The sequence below is a fragment of the Neoarius graeffei genome, chromosome 4, assembly GCF_027579695.1.
Source record: "Neoarius graeffei isolate fNeoGra1 chromosome 4, fNeoGra1.pri, whole genome shotgun sequence".
NCBI classification, from domain to species: domain Eukaryota; kingdom Metazoa; phylum Chordata; class Actinopteri; order Siluriformes; family Ariidae; genus Neoarius; species Neoarius graeffei.
In genome coordinates, this window is record NC_083572.1 from 36,609,933 (window position 1) to 36,634,798 (window position 24,866).

The window sequence follows — 24,866 nt, forward strand, 5'->3', positions numbered from 1 at the left end:
TGGTGAAATTCTACCGTGGGCTTTTTGTGTGGAAGTGTATTAATGTTGTATTTGAGTTGACAGTTTGCAGGTTGTCGCGCCGGACGGGATTCGATACCGCGACACTTCTACATGGGGGCCTGGTGATCTTCTCTGTCGTTCTGAAAAAAATAAAAAAACAGCGCATCGCGTCATTTGTCGACTCCTCCTCCACGAAGAACAGCGCAGCACATCTCATCTCCCGACAGACTCCTGCATGGGGAGGGATTGTCGATCTTCTCCGTCTCAATTTTCGGCGTGGAAAAAAGAAAAAGAAAAAAGAAAACCGCGCAGCGCGCCATTCATCGATGCCTCCACCATAAAAAGAGCAGCGCGGGATTCTTCGATGCCTCCTCCACCGATGCATTCATTCGTTTATTTGAAATGTTTATCTATGGCTAACTGTACTCTAACTTATGGCAATGCAATGCTATGACAAATGGTGGTAATAAAAGAAAATGTCTTTACCTTATATTAGCAGTGACAAGAACTGTGTATATTAATAGTAATGCTTTCCCATGTTCATGTTAATTGTTTGATGGTAATAATAAAGTGGCACAGACACAATATGCTGTTTTTTTTAGCTGCTACAACTGTTGACTTAGGATGATACACAGGATACAGTAACTTTATAGTAGACCTAATAGGGAGAGGTGTTTCTCCTTATATTAGTAGAATTACTACTAAAAGTTTGCCAATAATAATTATCTTCATATAGTCAGTCCATTTAATGTTCAGGTTGTTTGATGGTGAAGTTAAGTGCACAAAGACAGTAACACAATATGTGGTGTATTTTGTATGATAAAGTTTTTTTTTTTATGATGATACACAGGCCGAGACAAATACATCTGAGTGCAATCAATCACTTTTAATGTATCTGAAATTGGACAGTAAAAAACAAGAGATGAAACATCAAGTTTAAAAACCAAGCATGTATTTAATCACTCACACAAACCAATGTACAATTTACAGGGAGAAATGTGCATGAGTAAAGGGGGAAGGTTGTCAGGAAAACTATGTACATGTAAAAACTACATAATATATGTGGTATATACACACACACAAACACACTATATACAAGCAATAGCAGCAGAACTTATACACACACTATATACATATTGTACAATAGAAGAACTACTTTTGAGCTCTCTGTTCTTCCAACCACTCTTCAACAGACTTGCCACCTGAGGCCTGGGAACAGAAAGTCGCGCTCCCAAAGCGACTATGAGCCCATACTCTTTAGTCTTGGGTTTGCCACATTGGCTACACATGTTATATGTCGCACCCCTTACATATTTTCTTTTCTCCGCACTACCACTGGCCTCTTCAGCGGCTCGCCGACGCCTGTTCCTCTCTGTGTACCGTGAAACAGGAGGTGGTGGGCCAGCGGGAGGAGGCGGCGGGCCAGCGGGCGGAGGTGGCGCAGGTACAGATGGGGCTGCACCAGGTGTTGAGGCAGCCAAAGTCGTGGCTGGGAGCTGGAGAAAGGGAACAGGTGGTGCAGGAACAGTCATTGCTGGGAGCTGTACCAATGTGAAGGGAGTTGGCACTGGCAGTGCACTGGTGCCTAATGTTGCAGGGAGAGGAAAAACGGGTGGTGGGGTGGGGGCAATTGGACGGTCTTGGCGGTCTTTGGGGCGACGGCCTGGGCGTAGCAGAGGAGCCCGGCCCTCCAGATTCGGGGGGAACACAAATTATTCATGTCGTTGCCCAGATGATGCAGGAGGGACGATCAGTTTTTCCTGCGGCTGCGGAAGCTGGGCAGGGGCGACGGGAATTTGGGGTGCTGGAGTCAGTCCCTGAGTGAGTGTACTCATCTCCTGACCTTTCAGCCGCTGTTGAAACCTGAAATGAGAGAGTTTGTGGGAGGGTCATTTGTGTGTTCATGGGACAATTATGAGACCATTATTGTGTAAATTTGAGGGAAATCAATAAAAAAGGGGGAGACCTACCACTGAATAAGTGTCCGCTGGTTGATTTGAAACAACTGAATTGTTGTATCTGCCATCAACCGTGGGCTGGCGATGATTAAGTCACGGATGTGGTGGTAATCATCCAGAATTCTGGTCCACATGGGAGTGGAAACACCGGCCTTCCTGGTAGTGCACTTGTGCAAAGTGCACAAGCGTGTGCACATGGCGTCTACCAAGCGGCTGGTACCAGGCCACTGAGCCGGCCCCCCAGGGTGACCTATCGAGCTGCGCTTGACGCTCTCCACACCCGGTGTGACTCCAGACCGCTTCGGTGCCTTGAATCGACCAGACGACAGCCGCTCCTGGTGACGTGGCTGGTAGTCGATCCTCTCCTTGTCGCTGTCTGGGAGTGCCGCCCACAGCTGGATGACCTCGGTCACCTGTGGCTCAGTGAGGTAGGCGGCATCTCGCAGGTCCACCAGGTAAGCAGCCAGCTCTTGCACTTTGTCCCACCCAGGAATGCCATCCGGTCCAACGACGACGCCCTAAATAAAAAAAAATTAAAAAGTATTCATTAGTAGTGGTAAATGTAAAATGTAGTAACATTAACTTGGAATTGAAATATCTGTTAGTGTCTTACCTGAGCCCCTGAAGTGGTGGCAGCAGCAGTAGCAGCAGGGTGCAGTCCTTGACCCGACGTGGACGGAACGGTGGCAGCAGCAAGTGGACGCTGACCTCCACCCGTGGACGTGGACGGCAGTTCTGGTAGAGGTGGTGGTGAAGGTGCCCAACGCCTTGTGGTTGAGGGCCTCCTTTCAATGTCATGGTCATCGTCAGTCAGCACAGGAACTGTGATGTCCTCTGTCTCCTCCTCAAAGCCTTCGTCCTCAATGTCCTCGTCATCAATGTCCTCCACCAGCTGGTCCTCCTCCTCTTGGTTGTGGAGCGTTGGAGTAAGTGATACGCCAGTCTGGCTGTACAGGTACTCCATGGCCAACAATTCACCTATGAAAAGTAAAACAGAAAAACAGAAAATTGTTCATATTCAAGTAATACATTAAAATGTAACTATATGATACACTGCCTGAGGTAATTTTGTCCTTTTTGAATAAGTGATCAGTGCTAACCTGTGTAGACTCCAGGACTGCGGTACTGCTCATCAAGTTCACTTATTTTACTTTTCAAAGCCAGCGCTACAAATTCAACCAAAGAGTGAAACAAAACAAAAGCCAGAATATGAACTTTAAAGTCCTTCAAAGAGGCACGCCGCTCAAGATTGAACGGGAGGCACTGAGAAGGACGTCGTCTTGCCCTCGCTGCTCTCTCCTACATAGAAAAAAGAGCCAGGTCATTTTGAAGGAGCATCAGGTGGACCCACGCGTCCCTCGTCAGCCTAATCGGCTACATCTTGCACACCTGAGAAGACACAAAAAAAAGCAGGAGGGCGGAAAAACCAAGACACGCCCTTTGGGCCGCCACAAGAAGTCATATCAAACTATTAATAAAGTACCCCCCCCCCCCCCAAAAAAAAAGAGAAAGTAAATACCTGGGATAAACCTAGTCAGGTGAAGATGGAAAGACTCCAGGGAGGTGGAGCCACGGGCACACCTGTAGCAGTTGAGCACCACGTCGCCTTTCTTCAGGGTGCCCGTTTTAATGTAGAGGGGGAAGTCTGGGTCCTGGATGCAGGCCACGTGCTTCTTCTGATCCTTCCATATTCCCTGGATCCGTTCGTGGTCGAGCAGAGGAACACCCAGAGTGTCCTTCCCAGCTGGGCTGTCAAACAGACTGATCAATGCTTCAAGCAGTCTGGAGGTCTCCTCCACGCCCCTGGTCCTCCTCCGACAGTGCAGCGCCAACTCCCTCCGAGATATCCGGGCATTGAGAGCCTCCTCTGTGATGTCCAGGATGCCCTTCGCCGCCAGCTCGCTCTTCTTAGCTTCACGAAGAGCAGACACATCCTCGGGATCCCACTCAAAGATGCACTTGGACAGGCGCATCATAAAAATGCCATACAGGGGATGAGCCTCTGTGTTGACACCTGCGGCAAAGCGGCGCATGAAATGCCACACGTCAAGGCGCACTTGGAGCTCATCCCAGTCGGCAAACATCCTGTTCACTGCCCCACTGCAGCAGTCTCTGTCCACGTACATAATGTCGGGTGGAGCTACACCTGCCTCCCTGTACCGCTTCATTAGGCCTGTTGCCATCCCATCCAGAGCATGTCCCTCGGAGGCCGTCAGGACTGAAGTGAGTACTTGGCCGTACTCATTTCCCACGTTTGTACACCAAGCAGCTGTACCTGCAGCGGCACCAGACAGCTTTTTGGTGATCTGCTGAGGAAAGGCAATAAGGATCAAACTCTGTCAGTTCAAATATTACTAAAGTGAGATAATTCACACGTCACATTGTGATGACCATTTCGGATTTGAAGAGGGATGCAATACCTTTTTCGTGGAGTCCATCTTGAGGACAGAGCCAAAGGTGTTTGTAATTTTGGCCTTCACTTCATTCAGCCTCCCAAGGACATCTCTGGCAAACACGGCCAACAGCCACTTCGGTTTTGGGATGGCAGGTAAGGCTGGGGGATCTGCAAATACTGGGCAGATGATTGCAGACCTTGTAAACGGCTCGCAAGCTGTCAGGTACTGCAGGAAGCGCTGCATCCACGCCTCACTGTGCTGCTCGTTCAGCTTCTTGTACAGCTGGGTAACACTGTTGCCCAGTGTCCTCTCCCTCATCATCCTTATCACCCGGTTGTCACATGAGTACCTGAGGAAAGAAACAATGTATTGTAACAATGTAACAATGTAATGTAATGTAATATGTACTACATGCGCATACACACACACACAACAGTCCATAGAAGCAGCTACTGAAGGTTTCTATTCATAAGACAAATTACCTGTAAGACCCCGGTCACACTGCCCGAACTTTGCTGGAGCGTTCCTGGAGCGGTGAAAAAAATTCATCACTGCTCGTAACCGTTCACCACCGTTAACAAAAGTTGGCCCCCGTTAAAGCAACGCCGTATACGCTCGGCCACCGCTGATGTTTCTCGAGGGGCTCTGCTACCGCTCCGAAAGTTTTGAGCTGCACAAAATATTGCGAGCGGTGAGGAGGGGGCAATTTTCCGCCCCGGCAAAGTTCAGCCCCGCTCCACCAACGCCCAGTCAAAGTTTGGCACCGCTAGACGCAAGTTCGTGGACGCTTGGGTCCGCTAGGCCAACGCAGAATTCTTGAACGCTGGACCACCGCTGCTTCGCCAGCGTTGCCCGGGCGGCGATTAAACGTTGCACAAACTTCGGTGGAGTGGTTGTAAGCGTTTTACGAGCGGACACGGGGTTGCTGGAACGGTGTCGGGTGTTGAAGCAGCTATCCATGGCGGCGATGAACTTTGGTTTGGCGTTGGTATAGAGGTGTCGGAGCGGGACCAGAATTTAGCTATAAATATGGGGAGAAATGGACCAGGAGCTCATTTGGAATCGAGCTGCCATTGAGTTCAGACCTCATCTATATCGAATTTGCTCAAAGTTACAGTAAAACTGTATCACCATGGATGCTGAGAGACTTGCTATGATTGGTGCACTAGTCCAGCAGCAGAATCAGAACCTCCTCAGATTGCAACAAGCTGTTGACAGATTTTTTGATTTGATTTGATTCGATCATAATGTAAAATGAAGTACAAAATACATTAAAATCAGGATTACACAAGAAAGCGCAAGCACTTATTTCCATTGTGGTCCCATTAAAACACGTAAAACAGCAATGGCAACGTTATGATTTGACTTAATATTGACTCACTGTACTATGTAAATGGTGAAAATAATAATAATAATAACAACAACCACAATAATAATAATAATAATAATAATAATAATAATAATAAATTGACTTAAATTGACTAGACTAGTAGACAATGAAAATGCATTGTATAGACTAGACTGGAATTTGATTATAAAATTTGATTTCAAAAAGTATGACTAGTACCTATGGATAACAATTATAAAGTAAAATGTTGTATATATTAATAGTAAATATTAAATGATGATTAAATAATGATAAAGATAATATAATAGCAAATAATAATAACATTAAGGAAAAGACAGCAAAAACATAATGAAAATAGAAATAATCTGACTGACAGCAAACAATAAACAAAAAATAAAGTAATATGAATGATAATAAAAAAGTATAAAGTAATATAAATAATAATATTAATAACAAACGTTTTTATAGATAAAAATATGATAAGATCAACTAAACAACAGTGAAAAAAGGGGAAAAGCTATACAGACAACAGAACAGTAATAAGAATTTTAACTATAGAAAAAAAAGGAGAAGAGAGAGAAGAAGGAGAGACAGAGTTGTGTGGGTCAGACAGTGGATACTGAGAAGGCCTGAACATGGACTGTATGACAAGCTGATGGTGGAGCTTCTATCAAAAATCTATCAGAACTTGTATCAAAACGATCCGTTCAGCTCCGTAGTCACAAGCGGTATGCCGCTAAACCAACTTTATACCCCCGCCGAGCCAAAGCCCGCATGCGCAGAACGCCGCTATACCAACGCTCGCGTCACCGCTAAACCAACGCTCGCTACCGCTAAACCAACGCCAAAGCAACGCCGCCTTCAGCGGTGCACCGCTAAGCCAACGCCCGTGTTTTCGATTTTTTTCCCATTTTGTGCGCGGTGACGAGCGTTGTCGAAATTCGGCCCCCCCTCCCTACCGTTCAAGGAACGCTCCAGCAAAGTTCGGGCGGTGTGACCGGGGCCTAAGTTAGCAGAGCTGGGAACTGGCTGCGGTGGCCAACATCCAGCTGGGCCAAGATATCCTCAGACCACGCAGGATATTTCTTGGAGCACCGCTTGCACTCCAGGTACTCAGTTGCAAGGTCATACCACCCGTCTATGTCCAGGACCTTGCGCACGGTCCTATACAGTCCGGCTGCTGTAAGGCTATACTTTTGGCATGATGGACGCACGCAGACTAGTGGGTACCTCCACATCTTGTGAGGCATCCACAGGAACAGGGGGCGACAGAAGAATTGATTAGGTGATGCCGGTGGCTGGGTGTGAATGAGGGTGGGCTGAGGAGGATGCCACCACAGCTTCAGCTGGGTCACCAGCTCCGGTTTCCCAGTCTTTGGGTTCGCCTTGAACAGTGTGTGGCGAATCCACTCCTGTTGGAAGGGAGGAAGATGGTCCTTCCAGTGAGAGGGGAGATCCACCGGTGGCTGTGGCTGAGCAACTTCTACTGGAGGAGGCATGGCGGCTGTTGGAGGAGGCATGACGGCTGTTGGAGGAGGCATGGTGGCTGCTAGAGGAGGCATGGTGCCTGCTGTTTGCAGCTGTGTCTCACACTCTTGTGTGGCACGCACAAGTTCCTCATCGTCGGCCTCAGAAGGGCCTGGAGCACAAATAGTAAAATTGTTAGGTAGGCCTACAGTTACACACAGACAAATGTACACAGAGACAATACACAGACATGAATGTATGGAAGATAGTGCTTGCTTACCACAGAGGAAGCGCAACTGTTGGGGAATGGGTTCTGGGCGCCGATGTGCAGTACTGGAGCCAGACAATTGCGGTGCTGGAGCTGAAAAAAAAAGACCGGAAAGGTAAGGCAAAATGATTAACGCAACATACTGCATGCATGCATATTAACAGTTGGTGAATACTGAAAACCACTTACAGGGTTTCACAGGTGACACAAGTTTTTTGGCCAGCTGTGAGGGAGGCAAGTGTTTGCCACATGCCAGCAGAGCTTTTACAGAGGCAGGCGTCCGTGGGCCCGTTTGGATGGTGGTAGGTGACGGGGCAGGAGAAGAGGCGCTGGCACTGGAGGCTGGAGATGGCTGATGCTCCCTGGTACTGGTACCCTCAGCTGACCGTCTTTTCAAAATATATGCCTTGAAAAGGGCCATGTTGGTGTTGGGCCGTGCATTTGACTGTAGCACGTACCTGACGAGTTTCTGGGCCCCGTGGCTCTGGTCCTCGTACACCTCTTTCAGAGAGCGGCCCTCAAAGTCTCCAAACTCCAACAACAAACAGCCCGTCTCCTGTTGCCTGCACTTGAGCCTGAAGCTCTTTCTTCTTGGCGTATTTCTCCACTTCTCCAGGCAACTCTTTAATGTGCGATGTGTACTGAAGAAACAGTTGCTTATTTTCTGACAGAGGGTTTGGGAGTGCTGTTTCATTGGAAATGCTATGCAGCAAGGCTAATGCGTAGCCAAGCGAGTTCTCCAGAAGCCAAATGAATCTCTGACCCTGGTATTTACCAAACTGTAGCAGACAGTGAGCCAACACCAAAAAATGGTCAGATGGATCTCCCCCATTGCTCCTGACAAAGTTGGATGCCTCCTTCAGTACCTCCTCTTTGGGTTGGGCCCTTGCAGACACTTTGTTTTCCACGCGGTTGGCCTCGCTTGTGGGTGCCATGAGGAGCCGGGCTGATGTGGCTGACTGCCGACGGAAAACTGGATACGCATGCATTTTCTGAAAGAAAGTGAACATAGGCTGTTAGCTGTAGTCATCTTCAAAACAACTATACTATACTATAATAAATGTATTACGCCATGTAATTTAATTTAATGTAATTTCTACTGATTACTTGTCTACCCTTACTCTTAAAATAGCTGGACCTGTATGGGGTAGTAGTAAATCATGTAATGATTTAACCAGCTGGCATGCATTCTATTTAAGTGTGGGATTACAACATTGATTGCCTTCCCCCATGCTTAATGGCAGTGGACAAAAGACGGCATTCCAATGTTGGAAAAACACGACCCATCTACATAATTGCCCATCACAGGTGATAGAAAATAATGACCACCGAAACTTCTCACAATAGCCTTATTTTCTCATTGTCGTTAATGAGTTTCTCCTCATGACCGCAAGATCTCGTAATTAGGCGACTGTAAAGACTGTTTCTTTTTTAACACGAATAAAATAAAATCTGCTATTTTCGATATTCAAACTGCTTGAGACATTAATATGACGGAATATACTAGAGCATACATCAACGTCACATATTCTTCTGTTTACTCGACATTCGGTAGCACTGTTTACAGTCTTTACATCTGCACATTCCTCATTGAATCGGCTAAACCATGGTCGGTTTTAAAACAAACAAACCGTTTTGAGTACATACAAATACATTTCAGTACGCAGTTTGCCTTTTACATTTAATCGGTTTAGTCTGATTAAACAAATGCGATAATTTCCCCCTTCCTCATACAAGTAAGCCAGATTTCAGGTGGGCAGGCTGTTTGTTTGACCATTTAACCCGTTTTCACCAGAAATGAAGCACAACAACAAATTTTAAACCGTTGGGGTTTAATATCTTTTCGTATAAGTAAGAGATTTCCTTTACAGCCACCTACGTTAATGGTAGTCAATTACCACAGGCAGAAGAACAACACTGTGTATCACGAAACTTTACGAATTTTACGCTCAGCATTTTATGTAAAATCAAGAATCAGTAGCGACTACATTTCTCCGTATCATCCACCAAAAATCTCAAAGTTACATATACATTTACCTAGGAGAAATGCAAGTCAACTTACCACGTTGAATCGCTGTGATGTTCCGATCACGAATGACAAGAGAAAGAGCAGCCAGGGCCTAAAGTAAGCCCATGGGAGGCAACCTCATTGGTCAAAAGTAAGCCCACTGGCCCAAAGTAAGCCCATGGGAGGCAACCTCATTGGTCAAAAGTAAGCCCACTGGCCCAAAGTAAGCCCATGGGAGGCAACCTCATTGGTCAAAAGTAAGCCCATGTCGGACCTGATTGGCCACAGTGGGCTTACTTTAGCGGTAACAGTGAGACACAGTAGAGCTAAAGTAAGCCCAAGCGCTCTACCACTTGAGCTAATTCCCCTGCTGTGTTTGAGGGTTTGTCCAAGTAACTACCGCAAGCCCCCCAAACTGCACTTCCTGGCCTGCTCGTTGCTCTCTGGAACCATGCCTGAGTTTCCGTTGGTTGGTTGTTTATTTTCAAGTGAGCGACTGCCCAGAAGCAGACTTTTGTTCTGGCACTCTGTCTCCCATTTGCATGAATACCATTTGCAGGTGGTAAGCTTCAAGGGTTTTGCCCCTAAAACAACCCAATCCCCTCACATGGAGTCCCTGGCATGCTTCTCACACTTTTGGGGCATGCCTCAGGAAGCATTTGTTGCGTCATTGTTCAATGAGAGCAGTTGGCTGGAAGGTGGCGAAAAGTGCCTTTTCAGGACAGCAGCTTGCTTTTCCCCAGCAGCTCGAAGAATACAAGCAGGTAAGCATCATATTTTCAGTTTGTAAAAGCTGTCTCAGCTGACTTTGCACTCGAGCGAGACTTAGAATTTCATAGTGGATGGTATGACAAGCCTGTTGAAAAATGTGACTTGGAGATACTGAGGTCAGTCGGCAATTCAAGAAATAAAGCCAAGCAAACTGAAAGGAATCTGTGATAGCTCACCTTCGGAGCTCATCAGAGGAGCATATCAGCAGAAATGTAGTGTGCAGTTAGTTGATTTGGTCATTGCCAAGGTTGTGGGTTTAATCCAAATAGTGGCTGTTTTCACAGATGTGCTGCTTTGAATGTGGCGAAAGAAGTTTGATCTTGACATGGCTGAAAGTGCAGATGATTCGGCAGGTTTGCAAGATGACAAGAAAGTTTTTCTCTGTAAAATGCAATCACAGGGTCAGTGGGTGCTTTGGAGAATGTGGGCATCGATCCCACTACCTCTTACATGCAAAGCAAGCGCTCTACCACTTGAGCTAATTCCCCTGCTGCGTTTGAGGGTTTGTCCAAGTAACTACCGCAAGCCCCCCAAACTGCACTTCCTGGCCTGCTCGTTGCTCTCTGGAACCATGCCTGAGTTTCCGTTGGTTGGTTGTTTATTTTCAAGTGAGCGACTGCCCAGAAGCAGACATTTGTTCTGGCACTCTGACTCCCATTTGCATGAATGCCATTTGCAGGTGGTAAGCTTCAAGGGTTTTGCCCCTAAAACAACCCAATCCCCTCACATGGAGTCCCTGGCATGCTTCTCACACTTTTGGGGCATGCCTCAGGAAGCATTTGTTGCGTCATTGTTCAATGAGAGCAGTTGGCTGGAAGGTGGCGAAAAGTGCCTTTTCAGGACAGCAGCTTGCTTTTCCCCAGCAGCTCGAAGAATACAAGCAGGTAAGCATCATATTTTCAGTTTGTAAAAGCTGTCTCAGCTGACTTTGCACTCGAGCGAGACTTAGAATTTCATAGTGGATGGTATGACAAGCCTGTTGAAAAATGTGACTTGGAGATACTGAGGTCAGTCAGCAATTCAAGAAATAAAGCCAAGCAAACTGAAAGGAATCTGTGATAGCTCACCTTTGGAGCTCATCAGAGGAGCATATCAGCAGAAATGTAGTGTGCAGTTAGTTGATTTGGTCATTGCCAAGGTTGTGGGTTTAATCCAAATAGTTGCTGTTTTCACAGATGTGCTGCTTTGAATGTGGCGAAAGAAGTTTGATCTTGACTTGGCTGAAAGTGCAGATGATTCGGCAGGTTTGCAAGATGACAAGAAGTTTGATCTTGACTTGGCTGAAAGTGCAGATGATTCGGCAGGTTTGCAAGATGACAAGCAAGTTTTTCTCTGTAAAATGCAATCACAGGGCCATTGGGTGCTTTGGAGAATGTGGGCATCGATCCCACTACCTCTTACATGCGCAGCAAGCGCTCTACCACTTGATCAAATTCCCCTGCTGTGTTTGAGGGTTTGTCCAAGTAACTACCGCAAGCCCCCCCAAACTGCACTTCCTGACCTGCTTGTTGCTCTCTGGAACCATGCTTGAGTTTCAATTGGTTGGTTGTTTATTTTCAAGTGAGCGACTGCCCAGAAGCGGACTTTTGTTCTGGGGGAGTGCATTCTGACTCCCATTTGCATGAATACCAGGTGGTAAGCTTCAAGGGTTTTTGAATTTATTTATTTATTTCGAACATGTATAAAAATGTATGTAACTATTTGTACATACAAAAGAAAGAAAATGAAAAAAGTGAAAAAAAAGAATAAATAAAATAACATAAAGAGCTAAGACATTACAATACACCGCACATCGTTCGATAAAGGAGTGGGAAGAAGTACAATACTTTTTTTTAATTTCCCACCCCTTTTTAACTACCCCGAAATCCAAACTACATTAATACACCTATAAAAATATATACCATATATACACTTCATGATTATCCATATAAATATATAATTCCAAAAATAAATATATACTACATACCATATCCATATATATACATACACACACACATATTATATATATACACACACACATATATACATATATGAGTGATTCCACGCTTATGGGTACTGAAATGGGGACATGAACTTATTTTTAAAAATTCACCTAAAACCATTTCTTTTTTTTACCATCAGGTCACAAAACATGTAATCTTTAATGAATGATATGTTAAAAGATAACTTTAATTTTCTGAGATGTAATAAAAACATATTTATATGCCAAAGTCAGAACGTAACAGAAGTGTTGTGGACATATATATTCTCAATTTTAACAATGTAGAATTACTTTTTGAAACATAGGAAGGTGATGTTTTAGCAAATATAATTAATAAACATGTGTAGTAGAATAAACATACACATTCATTCAATAAGATTAACATGGTATATAGCTAGATTGTAATTAATTTGTAACAGATGCGAGATGGACAATCGTAACAGAAGTAATGTAACAGACATCATTTTGGAACTCATAGGCTTGACTTTGGCATATAAATGCTTTTATTACATCTCAGAAAATTAAAGTTATCTTTATACTTATGGATAACTGCGGCCTTAGGACAAATAACCATACAATTTATTTCCAATTTTTAGTGAAAATATTTTTACATGTGATAGGGCCGTAGGGGAAGCTAAAGTTAAATAAACAGCTTACTCACTTCTGAAACTTCAGAAATACTTCATCCACCTCAAAAACCTAATGCACTCACATCATAGCATAATAACAAATGTAAACTCACATCATAGCATAATAACAAATGTAAACTCACATCATAGCATAATAACAAATGCACTGCCCGAGTAAGTAATAGTATAAAACAGTGACAGCGACTCACGGTAGTTTGTGACAAAAAAAGCACGGCTGCTCATATCAGGAACTGTACTGGACATTATTTCACTAAGTAAATAACACTACCGATTATCCTTAAAAAAATGATGTCTTATCTTACTGGTGAAAGGTGATCCCGCGTGCCCTACTTTCCAGACATCGCCGGTTCAAGCAACCGAAAGCCGCGCAGAAGTCTGGCATCTCGTCACAGTCAGTAATTTAATTTCCTCTAGAAATCATAATGCAAGTTGTTTTAAATTAACCAGCCCGAAAATGAAAACCATGTGCAAGTGCAACTTCAGTTATTGAAAATATTATCTCATGACCTTCCATGTAAAATTACTTGGTGCTACGAGCTAGCCTAGCATGAAACACAACTTTGACAAAGCTGCAGTAAGTCGTTTTTGAAGAGAAAAGGTACGATTTTAGCATGTTCAAGCACCCAGAATTACAACCACATTAATAATGTTTTAAGAAATCAAACCATTTGTATATACGTCAACATTTCAGCGAGATAAGAGTATAAACATTTAAGCATCTCAATGGTCTTACCTCAGTGTACCGCAAATTCTGTGGAAAAGCTTGCCTGTGGTAAGATGGCCGCCCTGTGTGGACGTTCTGGAATACGCGGTGAGGCATCTAGTCTTCTATGTATATCTATGGTAGAGATGAGAAGAAATATTTGGAAGAAATGCCTAGTTGTTGTGTTGTTGGGTGTCAGAATCGTAGCAGTGATGGGGTTAAAATGTACAGAATTCCAGCAGGATCTCACCCATTCCAAAAAAATCGCCGACGTCTATGACTACAAGCCATCAAACGTGTAGACTGGGACGAAAGCACCATCAAAAATGCGCGGGTTTGCAGCGCCCACTTCATCACAGGTAAGATCAGGCTATTTATTAAAGCTTTCTTTTTTATTCTTTCTAGTCTTCGTTTATTGATGTAGCAAAATACTTTGGTAACGTTTGTCTGATTAGCTGGGTCATAGTTACACAATGTAATGAATATTGTTAGCATGTTAACTTAGCTTTGCATGCAATTTTGTTTGTAGGAGAGGTCTCGCTTGACTCAAGCAGTCCAGATTTTGTGCCATCATTATTTGTGTATGCCGAAAATCACAATTTTAAAGCAAGGATGGAAAGGTAAAATTGTGTGCCCTCACTCTAAATGCCAACTTACGTTGACTGCTCTAACCTAGCTCCCGCCCCGTTCAGTTCCATTTCTGGTCTCTGCCTCTCACTTTTTACGCAGCTCTGATTTCTCTTAGCTGCACTCTTTACACTATCATTCCTTTCATGCCATTACCTCCTGCAAATTGCTGTTTAGTGTTGGGATTTGCTGTTGTAGCTAAAGCCACATTGCCATCACATCACTGGCATAATTTGATTAAAACAAAATGAATATGAATGTCCCATTGTTAATCAAGTTGTAGTCTTGCTGTAACCAGAATGTTGATGGCAGGCTACTTTTGTAAATAGTTTTTTTTTTTTTGAGTTTGACATTTTTTGTAAATAGTATGACTGCCTTCAGGTATCAGAGGAAAACTTACTAACATCGTCCGTCCACTCTTTAATTAAATACGGATCCGGTAGGCGATGTCCACTTGTTAGAGTTAACTTATTTATGTAGCATTCTCGATCTTGTAACGACAATTGTTTTGCATAATCTGACAGCTCATAATGCCGGTCTATAGGCAGCGCCATTGTTTCTGAGTCCAGACTGCGCGCGCATCCTGGTAACGGTCGGTTTGTTCACAAACATGCGAAGGGGTCTATTGAGGTATTTCACCCACGTGACCAAGTCATGTGATGCTGCCATTTTGGACGGCACGGCTCGAATCAGTTTGAATGCGAGGAAGGCGACAAACGAAAAACATAAAAGAAAAAGGAGTGAGATGCAGAAAACACCTTCACTATCCAGCGACGTAGGGTATTTACAGGGCGAGCAGAGGGAGAGGTATTTGCAAAAATTGAGGTTAGCAGGCTTAGAGAACGACGTTTACCTGCTTCCACCAGAATTGTTCACTGATGTACGGAAGTACACGAAGCCCTCGTCTTTACCTGACTTCGGCCCACATGATCTGTATACCTATGTCGTTAAAAACCCATCGCCATACACAGGTATTGATCTGAAAGCGTATACGAGTTTGGATGCCTACAAATATTTTGTGTCAGGCTGGGTAACATGCCTACATCAGTGAGTCGTCCCTGGAGCCGGTGGTCGCCATCTGATTACAGCTAAGGTTTGTTCACATTTTCATTTACTTTCGGTCCTCAGGATAAACAAAATGTTATTAAATGTCATTGAAATAACTTCTTAGTCTGTTGAGACATGGCCCTTTATAAATTTGCTGTTACCAGGCAATGACCAAGAACTGTATTATTAGGGTCGGTGTAGTTGTAGCAGTGTATTAGCAACTAGCTGTTAGCACTAGCTAATGTCAACAACATCATAGCTGGTATGTTACTGTAGCAATGTTTACGTTCAGTCATTTGGATTACTGTTAAAACCTTTTCAGTCTCAAGTTTTCCTTTACTGGATTTACTAGTTTACTGAGCTAGCGCGTGCCGGCCGCCCAGCGCGCGCTAGCTCCCAGCTTGCCCGAGCGCGCTAGCTCAGTAAACTAGTAAATCCAGTAAAGGAAAACTTGAGACTGAAAGGTTTTAACAGTCATCCAAATGACTGAACGTAAACATTGCTACAGTAACATACTAGCTACTGTTGTTGACATTAGCCAGCTTGACGTTCAAAATGGCGGACACTGGGGCGTCACGTGACCCTCTAACGTCAGGTGAAATACCTCAATAGGTGCCTTCCTTTCTCCTCTGTATTCCATCTCTCCTGCCACATTTTGTTGATGTTGTCTTTAATTATTACTTTAATTTCTGCCTTGCTTAATGGGACTTCTAACTCAACCTCATTTGCCTTGATGGCCTCTTTGGCCATTTTATCCACTCTCTCATTACCCCCAACCCCCTTATGAGCTGGAACCCATGTGAATTGAATAAAAGTTTTATGTTGATTTATCTTAAATATGAGGTGGTTAATTTCATCTAAGAGGTCTTGTCGGCATGTAGATTTTCCACTCTGGATACTATTTAATAAAGTCATGTCTTGGGGAATGTTTTCCATTTATGTCACGACTGTAACCGGGGTCCATACTGTTGTCCTTGCTGATTGGTCAAGAACAGAAGTCAATCAAGTGATTCATGTGCTCATTGGTAAAACACTAACTGCAGTTGCGCTGCGCGCTGACATCACTGGGAATCGGGCCAATCACAACTCACAGCGTCATTACTTCGAGCGAACCGTTGGTTAGGGCTGAGTGTGGCGCAGAGCGATATTTAAATATATATATATATATATATATATATATATATATATATATATTACAAAAAAAAAAAGTCCTTGCAGTTTCTGCTATTCCTGCAGAACGGTTTATTCACGGCGTCATTCTGCGTGCATTCCGCGACGGGACCTGTCGGTAAGTGTGCTGTATTTCAATGTTCGAGTTTCCTTCTGCTTCACATCTCGCTAGCTGAGCAGCATGTCTTCAGACTGGTGGCTAAAATAATCGAAATGGTGCTGTAGCACTTATAATGTAATAGTAACGATAATTATAAAGTCAGGCTTTTTAGATGAAGCCGATGACTCCAGTGAGCGCTTATTGGACAGACAGACCGGAAGTTGGAGAGCAGTTTGTTTGTTTAGCCGCTGTGACATTTGAAATGTTTGAGATCACCTTCTCACGTGTTTAAAAACTAGGAACATTACCGTCCGATAAGCTTAATCCTCAAATAGTCAATTAACTACACTTTTCCCCAGCAGTTCGGTGATATCGCTGTTTTAAATCAATTGCCAATATATATTTTTTTAATTTTATTTTCGTTTTCTTAACATGTACAGGCTGTGTGTCTTTTGGTTTGCTAGTCTATTATTTATTAGCAGAAGAGGGAAGTGAATCATGCATAAAGCTTCCGTGTCCTCAGGCTAATTTTACCGTGTAGCTGAAGGCTCAGTGCGGAGGATTTTCTTTGAGGGTTGTTTTACAATCAGGGTAGGCAAGCTAAAAATCACATTTATCTTCAATATCAAAAGGCTTGACTAAATAAACTTGGTTGTTTATTGTAGCCCTGTGATAGCTCTATTTACCATGCAAAAAAAAAAAAAAAATGATGACGTTATTTTTGGTGAATGTATGGCAATATGTGTCATGTTTAGCAAAATTACTCGTGTCGTGAAAAAGTGCTTTTTTGACCACAGGTAGCTCCAAAAGGGATGCACTTACATCATTCTTTATACCATAAAACACATATTTGGTTCCATGTCATTGGAAACATGGTTAAGTTTTAATGTTGAATGCCAGTAAGTTTTCAGACTATTTTGATCAAATTAGTATGTAATTGTGTCAAAAAAAATGTCCTCTCCGAGATAGCTAATTTTTCAATATAAAATAACATATCTAAAATGACTGTTTTCATCCTAAAATGCGGTCAAGATATTGGGACATAAATATTAGAGACAACTAACACAAAGCTTACAGCCTTATATTTAAAAGCACTATAGACCCCTTCGCATGTTTGTAAACAAACCGAGCGTTGCCAGGATGCGTGCGCAGCCTGGACCCAGAAACAATGGCGCTGCCCATAGACCGGCATTATGAGCTGTCAGATTATGCAAAACAGTTGTCGTTACAAGATCGAGAATGCTACATAAATAAGTTAACTCTAACAAGTGGACATCGCCTACCGGATCTGTATTTAATTAAAGAGTGGACGGACGATGTTAGTAAGTTCCCTGGTATACAATGGCCAGATATATACTCGTACCTTATTGACAAGACTTCAGTGTACACCCATGAAAAACTTCGTGCCTACAAGTCTTTAGACGCATATGATTGTTATGTGCAGGCATGTACAACTTGATTAACAATGGGACATTCATATTCATTTTGTTTTAATCAAATTATGCCAGTGATGTGATGGCAATGTGGCTTTAGTTACAACAGCAAATCCCAACACTAAACAGCAATTTGCAGGAGGTAATGGTGTGAAAGGAATGATAGTGTAAAGAGTGCAGCTAAGAGAAATCAGAGCTGCGTAAAAAGCGAGAGGCAGAGACCAGAAATGAAACTGAACGGGGCGGGAGCTAGGTTAGAGCAGTCAACGTAAGTTGGCATTTAGAGTGAGGGCACACAATTTTACCTTTCCATCCTTGCTTTAAAATTGTGATTTTCGGCATACACAAATAATGATGGCACAAAATCTGGACTGCTTGAGTCAAGCGAGACCTCTCCTACAAACAAAATTGCATGCAAAGCTAAGTTAACATGCTAACAATATTCATTACATTGTGTAACTATGACCCAGCTAATCAGACAAACGTTACCAAAGTATTTTGCTACATCAATAAACGAAGACTAGAAAGAATAAAAAAGAAAGCTTTAATAAATAGCCTGATCTTACCTGTGATGAAGTGGGCGCTGCAAACCCGCGCATTTTTGATAGTGCTTTCATCCCAGTCTACGCGTTTGATGGCTTGTAGTCATAGACGTCGGCAATTTTTTTGGAATGGGTGAGATCCTGCTGGAATTCTGAACATTTTAACCCCATCACTGCTACGATTCTGACACCCAACAACACAACAACTAGGCATTTCTGAGTCTTTTTTGGGTCCGGGCTGTGCGCGCAATTTCCACTTACGTATGAATGACGTTTACTGCGAAGGGGTCTATGGAAGTAGTGGATTCTGAATTGTCAAAAAAAATGTCCTCTCTGAGAATCACTTCGTTTCTCCCAGCCCCGTTTAAAGCTACACTTAATCATCTTATAGCAGATTACACAAAACTACCATACACACATGTCAAATAATTACCTGAAATCTGTTCTTTAACTTGTCCTTCACTTTAAAAACTGGTACAAGAACCAGTTTGAATCAATTTGAATTTTGGACCCCTGTGACACAAACTTTGTACCCTGATTGTAAAACAACCCTTGATTAAAAATAAACGAACGATTATTGAGCCAGAGAAGAAATTATTCATCCTCAACACACTAATGCATTCTCTAATCTGCTCTGTGTAATGACTCCTGGAGTCTGTGATGCCACTGTGTCCTCAGGGAAGGAGTGATGTTCAGTCACCCAGCTCTGAGTCTCGGCTCGGATAACTGCATTCTGAGGGATGCAAACGTATGGCTGCCTCACCAGAAAAAAAAATCAGTATCACGTAATAACATCTATCCATCCATTATCTGTAGCCACTTTATCCTGTTCTACAGGCAGGGGTGGAGCTAAGGGGGGGGGGGCAAGGCCACCCCAGGGCATGCCTTGGCCCCGCCCTGGCCACCCCAGGGCCGGACAATAAAATTAATAAAACCGATATGTCCCATGAAATGTTAGTTCCGCCCGCTGGATTTATGTTCTGCCTATTTGGTTTCTGCGGGGATGCATGTTACCATAGCACATAAACATTTCGCGCATTCAAGCAGCAGGTGGTATCAGATAGTCATGCTCTAGTCCGACAACACAACAACCTCCGAACTACGTGAACGTGCGATTAATTTGGGATGCAAGTTATTCATCTCTTATACTCCAAGTTCTCTCACTTTGTAGACATACAGTTACAATTCTGTCCTCAGACAGTTCAGAGTTTCCAGAAATCACTTTGCCCGGGGTTTTCAAAAGTATCCGTTTTCAGTGACTGAAACCTTCGTTTACATGTAAATGCAACCGTATAGATAAATAAGCGCCTTTATAGATATCTGGCTACAGTGGGATTTGTGCTGTGTGCACACATAGATAGATACTAGATAGATAGAAAGCAAAACGTTGGTGGTTTTCGATTGTACGACTCAAAAGAGAAAATTACTTCGGCAAGTTGGCTGTCTGTGAATCACTTTGCTCACTCTAACCGCAGAATACAACTTTTAAAGTTAATGTTTGTCTGTTACATGAAAATATAGAGATGTTGTGTGTTACTGGTGGGAGTACACATTGATTAATAATTGTCACACTCATACATACACAACACTCATGCATTCTCTCAACACACACTCTCCCCCTACCCCTCTCTCTCTCTCGCTCTCTCTCACACACACACCACACATTTCTATATTTACATGTAACACACTCACTCATACACAACACTTATGCACTCTCTTAACACACTATCTCACTCTCTCACACACGCAATTTGTGCGCTACATTTCTACATGTAACATTCATACACTCTCGACACAGACACACAACTCATGCACTAAATTTTTATATTTAAATGTAACACTCATGCACTGTCTTAATTCTCTCTCTCACTCGTATATGAACACGTACTTCACTCTCAACACACACTGTCTTTCTCATCTCATTATCTCGAGCCGCTTTATCCTGTTCTACAGGGTCGCAGGCAAGCTGGAGCCTATCCCAGCTGACTACGGGCGAAAGGCGGGGTACAGCCTGGACAAGTCGCCAGGTCATCACAGGGCTGACACATAGACACAGACAACCATTCACACCTACAGTCAATTTAGAGTCACCAGTTAACCTAACCTGCATGTCTTTGGACTGTGGGGGAAACCGGAGCACCCGGAGGAAACCCACGGGGAGAACATGCAAACTCCACACAGAAAGGCCCTCGCCGGCCACGGGGCTCAAACCCAGACCTTCTTGCTGTGAGGCGACAGCGCTAACCACTACACCACCGTGCCGCCCACTGTCTTTCTCTCACTCACTATAAGATACAACTCATGCACTCTCAACACACACCCTCTCTTTTACACACACACACACACACACACACACACACACACACACACACACACACACACACGATGCACTACATTTACATGTAACACACTCACTGGTATACACACCACTCATGCACTCTGAACACACACACCACTCATGCACTCTGAACATACACTCTCTCTCTCACACACACAACTTATGCACTTCATTTTTGTATTTACATGTAACATATCTTCACACATACACACACTATTCGTATACTACAGCTCATCTATATCTACATGCAGTGCACATACTTTCCCCCCTCTCTCTCACACGCACACACCACTCATGCACTACACCTCATCTATGTCATGTGTTACATCAGTGTAACACTTTCACTCACTCACTCACGTGCACACACACAAACAAATTTTGTAACTCAACACATTTAGTTTGTACAGTACTTACAATGGACAATATCACATGTTGTAAGTGTTTACATGTGTTGTATGTATGAGTTAAGTATACAAGTATTTTCCTTTTCCTGAGCAAAGCACTCTTTATTCAAACCTGACTAATATCCTTACTACTTCCCAGGTGCCTGGGACAGGTGATCTTTTAGTTTTTACTTTTGCATTTTCGTAGTGATCGTTAAAATCCTGATGCTTAACTAGAGTAAACAAGTTGGATGGTTTCTTTGTTTTGCAGATGTTTTGTTACATAAATTAATACATTAATTTCTGACCTGTTGGCTCACATGGGATTTGTTCGTGAGTTAGTCACCAGGTATGCCACCAGATACATCAGAATACAGGAAATCAAATCTAGCTAATTCAAAATTTCCTGGGGGAGGACCCCCGGAACCCCCCCCCTTTTTATTTAGTCACAGCATGGCCACCCCCTGTATATCCTTGGCCCCCCCTTTGGCCACCCCATGCAAAAAATCCTGGCTACGCCACTGTCTACAGGGTTACAGGCAAGCTGGAGCCTATCCCAGCTGACTACGGGCGAAAGGCGGGGTACAGCCTGGACAAGTCGCCAGGTCATCACAGGGCTGACACATAGACACAGACAACCATTCACACTCACATTCACACCTACGGTCAATTTAGAGTCACCAGTTAACCTAACCTGCATGTCTTTGGACTGTGGGGGAAACCGGAGCGCCCGGAGGAAACCCACGCAGACACGGGAAGAACATGCAAACTCCACACAGAAAGGCCTTCGCCGGCCATGGGGCTCGAACCCGGACCTTCTTGCTGTGAGGCGGCAGTGCTAACCACTACACCAGTGTTTCCCAACCTTTCTTGAGCCACGGCACATATTTTACATTCGAAAAATCCCACGGCACACCACCAGACAAAAATGTCACAAAAAGTGTATATATACCGTATAACCTCTAATGAACGCCCCCGGGGGCATTACATTTTTCAAAAGGGGGGTGTTTATTAGGGGTAAAAAATCACAGTTGATCGAATTTTTCAAACCCTAACATGACTGCCCTACTAATTTTCCCTAACTTTCATATGTTTTCTAGGTGAAAAGTCGTCGAATTAAGTGTTTTTTAAAAATTGATTTTTTTAAAATTATTTGGGGCGCTTACTGGAGTGTATACGGTAATGCAGGTGTTCATTCGGTGAGGAAACAGCCCAGATATAGCTCGCGTGTCAGCTGGCTTGACACCTTTGATCTTTTCGCCGACCACTGTTACGTCACTCACTTTGCATAAAGCTCCCTTTTTGCAGAAATTGCGCACCTCCCAGATAATTTGATCTGATCATTCTGTTTCTAATCGTAAAGATGGACACACTTGTTGAAAAACACAAATCCTACACTGAGTTTTAAGCTAAAAGTTGTAAAAATGGCGGAGGAGAAAGGAAAGCACTTTGCTTCTAAACTCTACAAGATCGATCTTAAACGAGTCCGTGAATGGTACCAACAACGGATTGTGATAGCCCTGGACATTTGAATTCGTATTCGATTTGGATACTGGACTTGGATAGAAAACCTGGGGTATGTAAAACTGTTCAGACTGTTAGTTTTTTTTTTTATTTTGAATTATTTTTTTTTCCGAAATATTGGGGGGGCATTAATTAGGGAGGGGGCGTTCATTAGAGGTTATACAGTAATGAGGCCATTATTTAAAAATGTTCTGTTTCCGGTCCACTGGCCAGGTGAGTGCCGTTTGTGCGGTTGAAATTTTTTTTTTAACGCTGATTTTTCGACATTTTTTGGGGGTTCGTAAATCTAAAATCGAACTTGACATTTACGCATTCCGCGCAGAACATAGAATCGAATCAGCTCTGCGCACGCGCCGTGTGGCACAAAAAAATGGCAGCCACCATGAAGGAAGGAGATCCGGAGTTTTCAAACATTTGCTTAAGTGTGAAATCGCAAAATGGTATTCTAGCGAACAACAAAATAGTAAAGATTCAGAAAAACAAATCATTCAGTGATTATTTTAATAGTGTAATTTCATCCGAACTAGGCCTAACGGTCGATTTAGAACTACAAGAAGTCCGTGTGTCGGACCATCACAAACCGTTACTGGAAAATTCATTTGATCTTGATCCATCAGAGATGTTACAAACAGCTTTTGAGTTTTGTTATGCGAAATTCATTACCTACTTTGTTAATGACCCTGACAGATCTGTAGGAGAACCTAATGTATCTTAATATTTTATTAAATGTGTCTGCTTTTGTAATAAAAAAGTACTGAAAGAAAAAGCAAGCACAGCATTGTGATTTCTTATCCATCCAAAAAAAATCCCTCCCTCGGACAGGAAACGGATTTTTTTTTTTTTAAGGATGGCCTGATCATCTAGTCTCAATTTACTTACTCAGTGTGAAACCTGGGCCTGTTTAGTTGAACACAAAGCTGATCTACTCGCAGGAATTGAAAGACACACACGAAGATCTTCCTCAACAGCTCTGAGTCACTCTCCTTTTTTTAGTTTTTATAGCAGTCATGCTTGAAAAGCCCAGCTTGCATAGATAGGTTGTGGAAAATCACTTTTTTGCTTTCTTCTGACCTCTATTCATACTAGGGCCTTCATCTAGGTCAGAATTTTCTCCAGGGCCCAGTTTGGATTGTGTTCCCCCCCAATATTTATCCATCGCTATCACCGCTGTCCCACCCAAAACATTACTAATTCTATTGTTTGAATGGCAACAGGTAGATACACAGGTTAATTAGCTACTTGCTGCCATCTAGTGGAAGAGTATTTAATTGTTCTGCCTGTCACTATACGTCGCTGGCATAGACGAGTGAAGACAAATTATTTGCAGTAAATAAATAATTATTTTCGGAACAATTAAGTGAAATTGGATAATTTCCCACGGTACACCTGATGATCTCTCACGGCACACTAATGTGCCGTGGCATAGTGGTTGGGAATCACTGCACTACACCTCCGTGCCACCCTACATAATAACATGAAAAGTTTCTTTATAAACAATATATTTTTCACATTATTTAACAATTATTCGCCTCAGGCTTAGTGAATAATAACTGACTTCTTCTCAGAACCGCTATTCACTTAGGCGGATAATTATTTTAGCATAAATACACGTGATTACTTTTTTGTTTTGAAATAGATAAACTAAATCGCAATTTTAAATCCCAACAGTGGCTTGATGAGTCTACCTGCCTCCTCAGGGGAGGTCTGTCGTAGAGCCGAGCGGAAATGGAAGAAGGACCACCTCATGGTGTCCCTAGAAATGTTCCGAACTTCTCTGTCAAATTTCCAGGCTGCTGCTATGAAAGCTAGAACTAAGCATTACTCTGACATCATAGAAAAACATTCCCACTGGCCAAAAATTTTATTTAGTTGCATCAACTCAATTATTAACCCCCAAGTGTCCCCAGAGGTCGAGGCATCCACCGACTGCTGTGAGAAATTCCTGAAGTTTTTAATTGAGAAAATTGACCACATTAGGGCACAGTTTTCTCCTGTTGTATCTGAACCCCCCCCCCCCCCCCCCCCCCCCCCATACCTCCCCAGTGCCACAGCTACCTTTGACCACTTTCAGGCAGTTTCATACACTGAGCTGTGGGACACTGTAAAACACACGAAAACTTCAACAGCCCCTCACGACCCTATCCCTTCCCTG

At 43.3% G+C, this 24,866-nt stretch overlaps 4 protein-coding genes and 1 non-coding gene across 6 annotated transcripts in view; 1 reads left to right on the forward strand and 4 right to left on the reverse strand.

Moving 5' to 3' along the window:
• Nucleotides 1-935: 935 nt before the first annotated feature.
• On the reverse strand, nt 936-3,095 carry LOC132884999 (uncharacterized). Its single transcript, XM_060919201.1, has 4 exons — nt 3,059-3,095; nt 2,572-2,936; nt 1,971-2,476; nt 936-1,863 (listed from the first exon to the last, which is right to left on the reverse strand). Exons 2-4 carry the CDS (start codon nt 2,920-2,922, stop codon nt 1,713-1,715), a joined length of 1,008 nt encoding a protein of 335 aa, XP_060775184.1. The 5' UTR covers nt 2,923-2,936; nt 3,059-3,095; the 3' UTR covers nt 936-1,712.
• A 168-nt stretch (nt 3,096-3,263) lies between these two features.
• LOC132884998 (uncharacterized) lies at nt 3,264-4,847 on the reverse strand. The gene is made up of 3 exons (XM_060919200.1): nt 4,379-4,847; nt 3,478-4,264; nt 3,264-3,347 (listed from the first exon to the last, which is right to left on the reverse strand). The coding sequence occupies exons 1-3, from the start codon at nt 4,793-4,795 to the stop codon at nt 3,325-3,327; spliced, it is 1,227 nt and encodes a 408-aa protein (XP_060775183.1). The 5' UTR covers nt 4,796-4,847; the 3' UTR covers nt 3,264-3,324.
• A 1,344-nt stretch (nt 4,848-6,191) lies between these two features.
• On the reverse strand, nt 6,192-23,830 carry LOC132885002 (WAS/WASL-interacting protein family member 2-like). 2 transcript variants are annotated; one of them, XM_060919204.1, is made up of 5 exons: nt 23,594-23,830; nt 13,581-13,685; nt 7,627-8,429; nt 7,450-7,530; nt 6,192-7,341 (listed from the first exon to the last, which is right to left on the reverse strand). In XM_060919204.1, exons 3-5 carry the CDS (start codon nt 8,129-8,131, stop codon nt 6,707-6,709), a joined length of 1,221 nt encoding a protein of 406 aa, XP_060775187.1. In that variant the 5' UTR covers nt 8,132-8,429; nt 13,581-13,685; nt 23,594-23,830; the 3' UTR covers nt 6,192-6,706. The 2 variants fall into 2 exon arrangements, with proteins under 2 accessions (XP_060775187.1, XP_060775188.1); XM_060919205.1 differs by lacking the exons at nt 13,581-13,685; nt 23,594-23,830 and having other exon boundaries at nt 7,627-8,462.
• trnaa-ugc (transfer RNA alanine (anticodon UGC)) lies at nt 10,632-10,704 on the reverse strand. Its single transcript has one exon. It is a non-coding gene; the product is annotated as a tRNA-Ala (tRNA).
• Nucleotides 16,342-24,866, forward strand: part of osgn1 (oxidative stress induced growth inhibitor 1) — an 81,928-nt gene continuing 73,403 nt past the window's right edge. The window contains exon 1 of the mRNA XM_060919202.1: nt 16,342-16,512. The gene's annotated coding sequence lies outside the window, so the exon portion shown is untranslated. The remainder of the gene's footprint in view (nt 16,513-24,866) is intronic.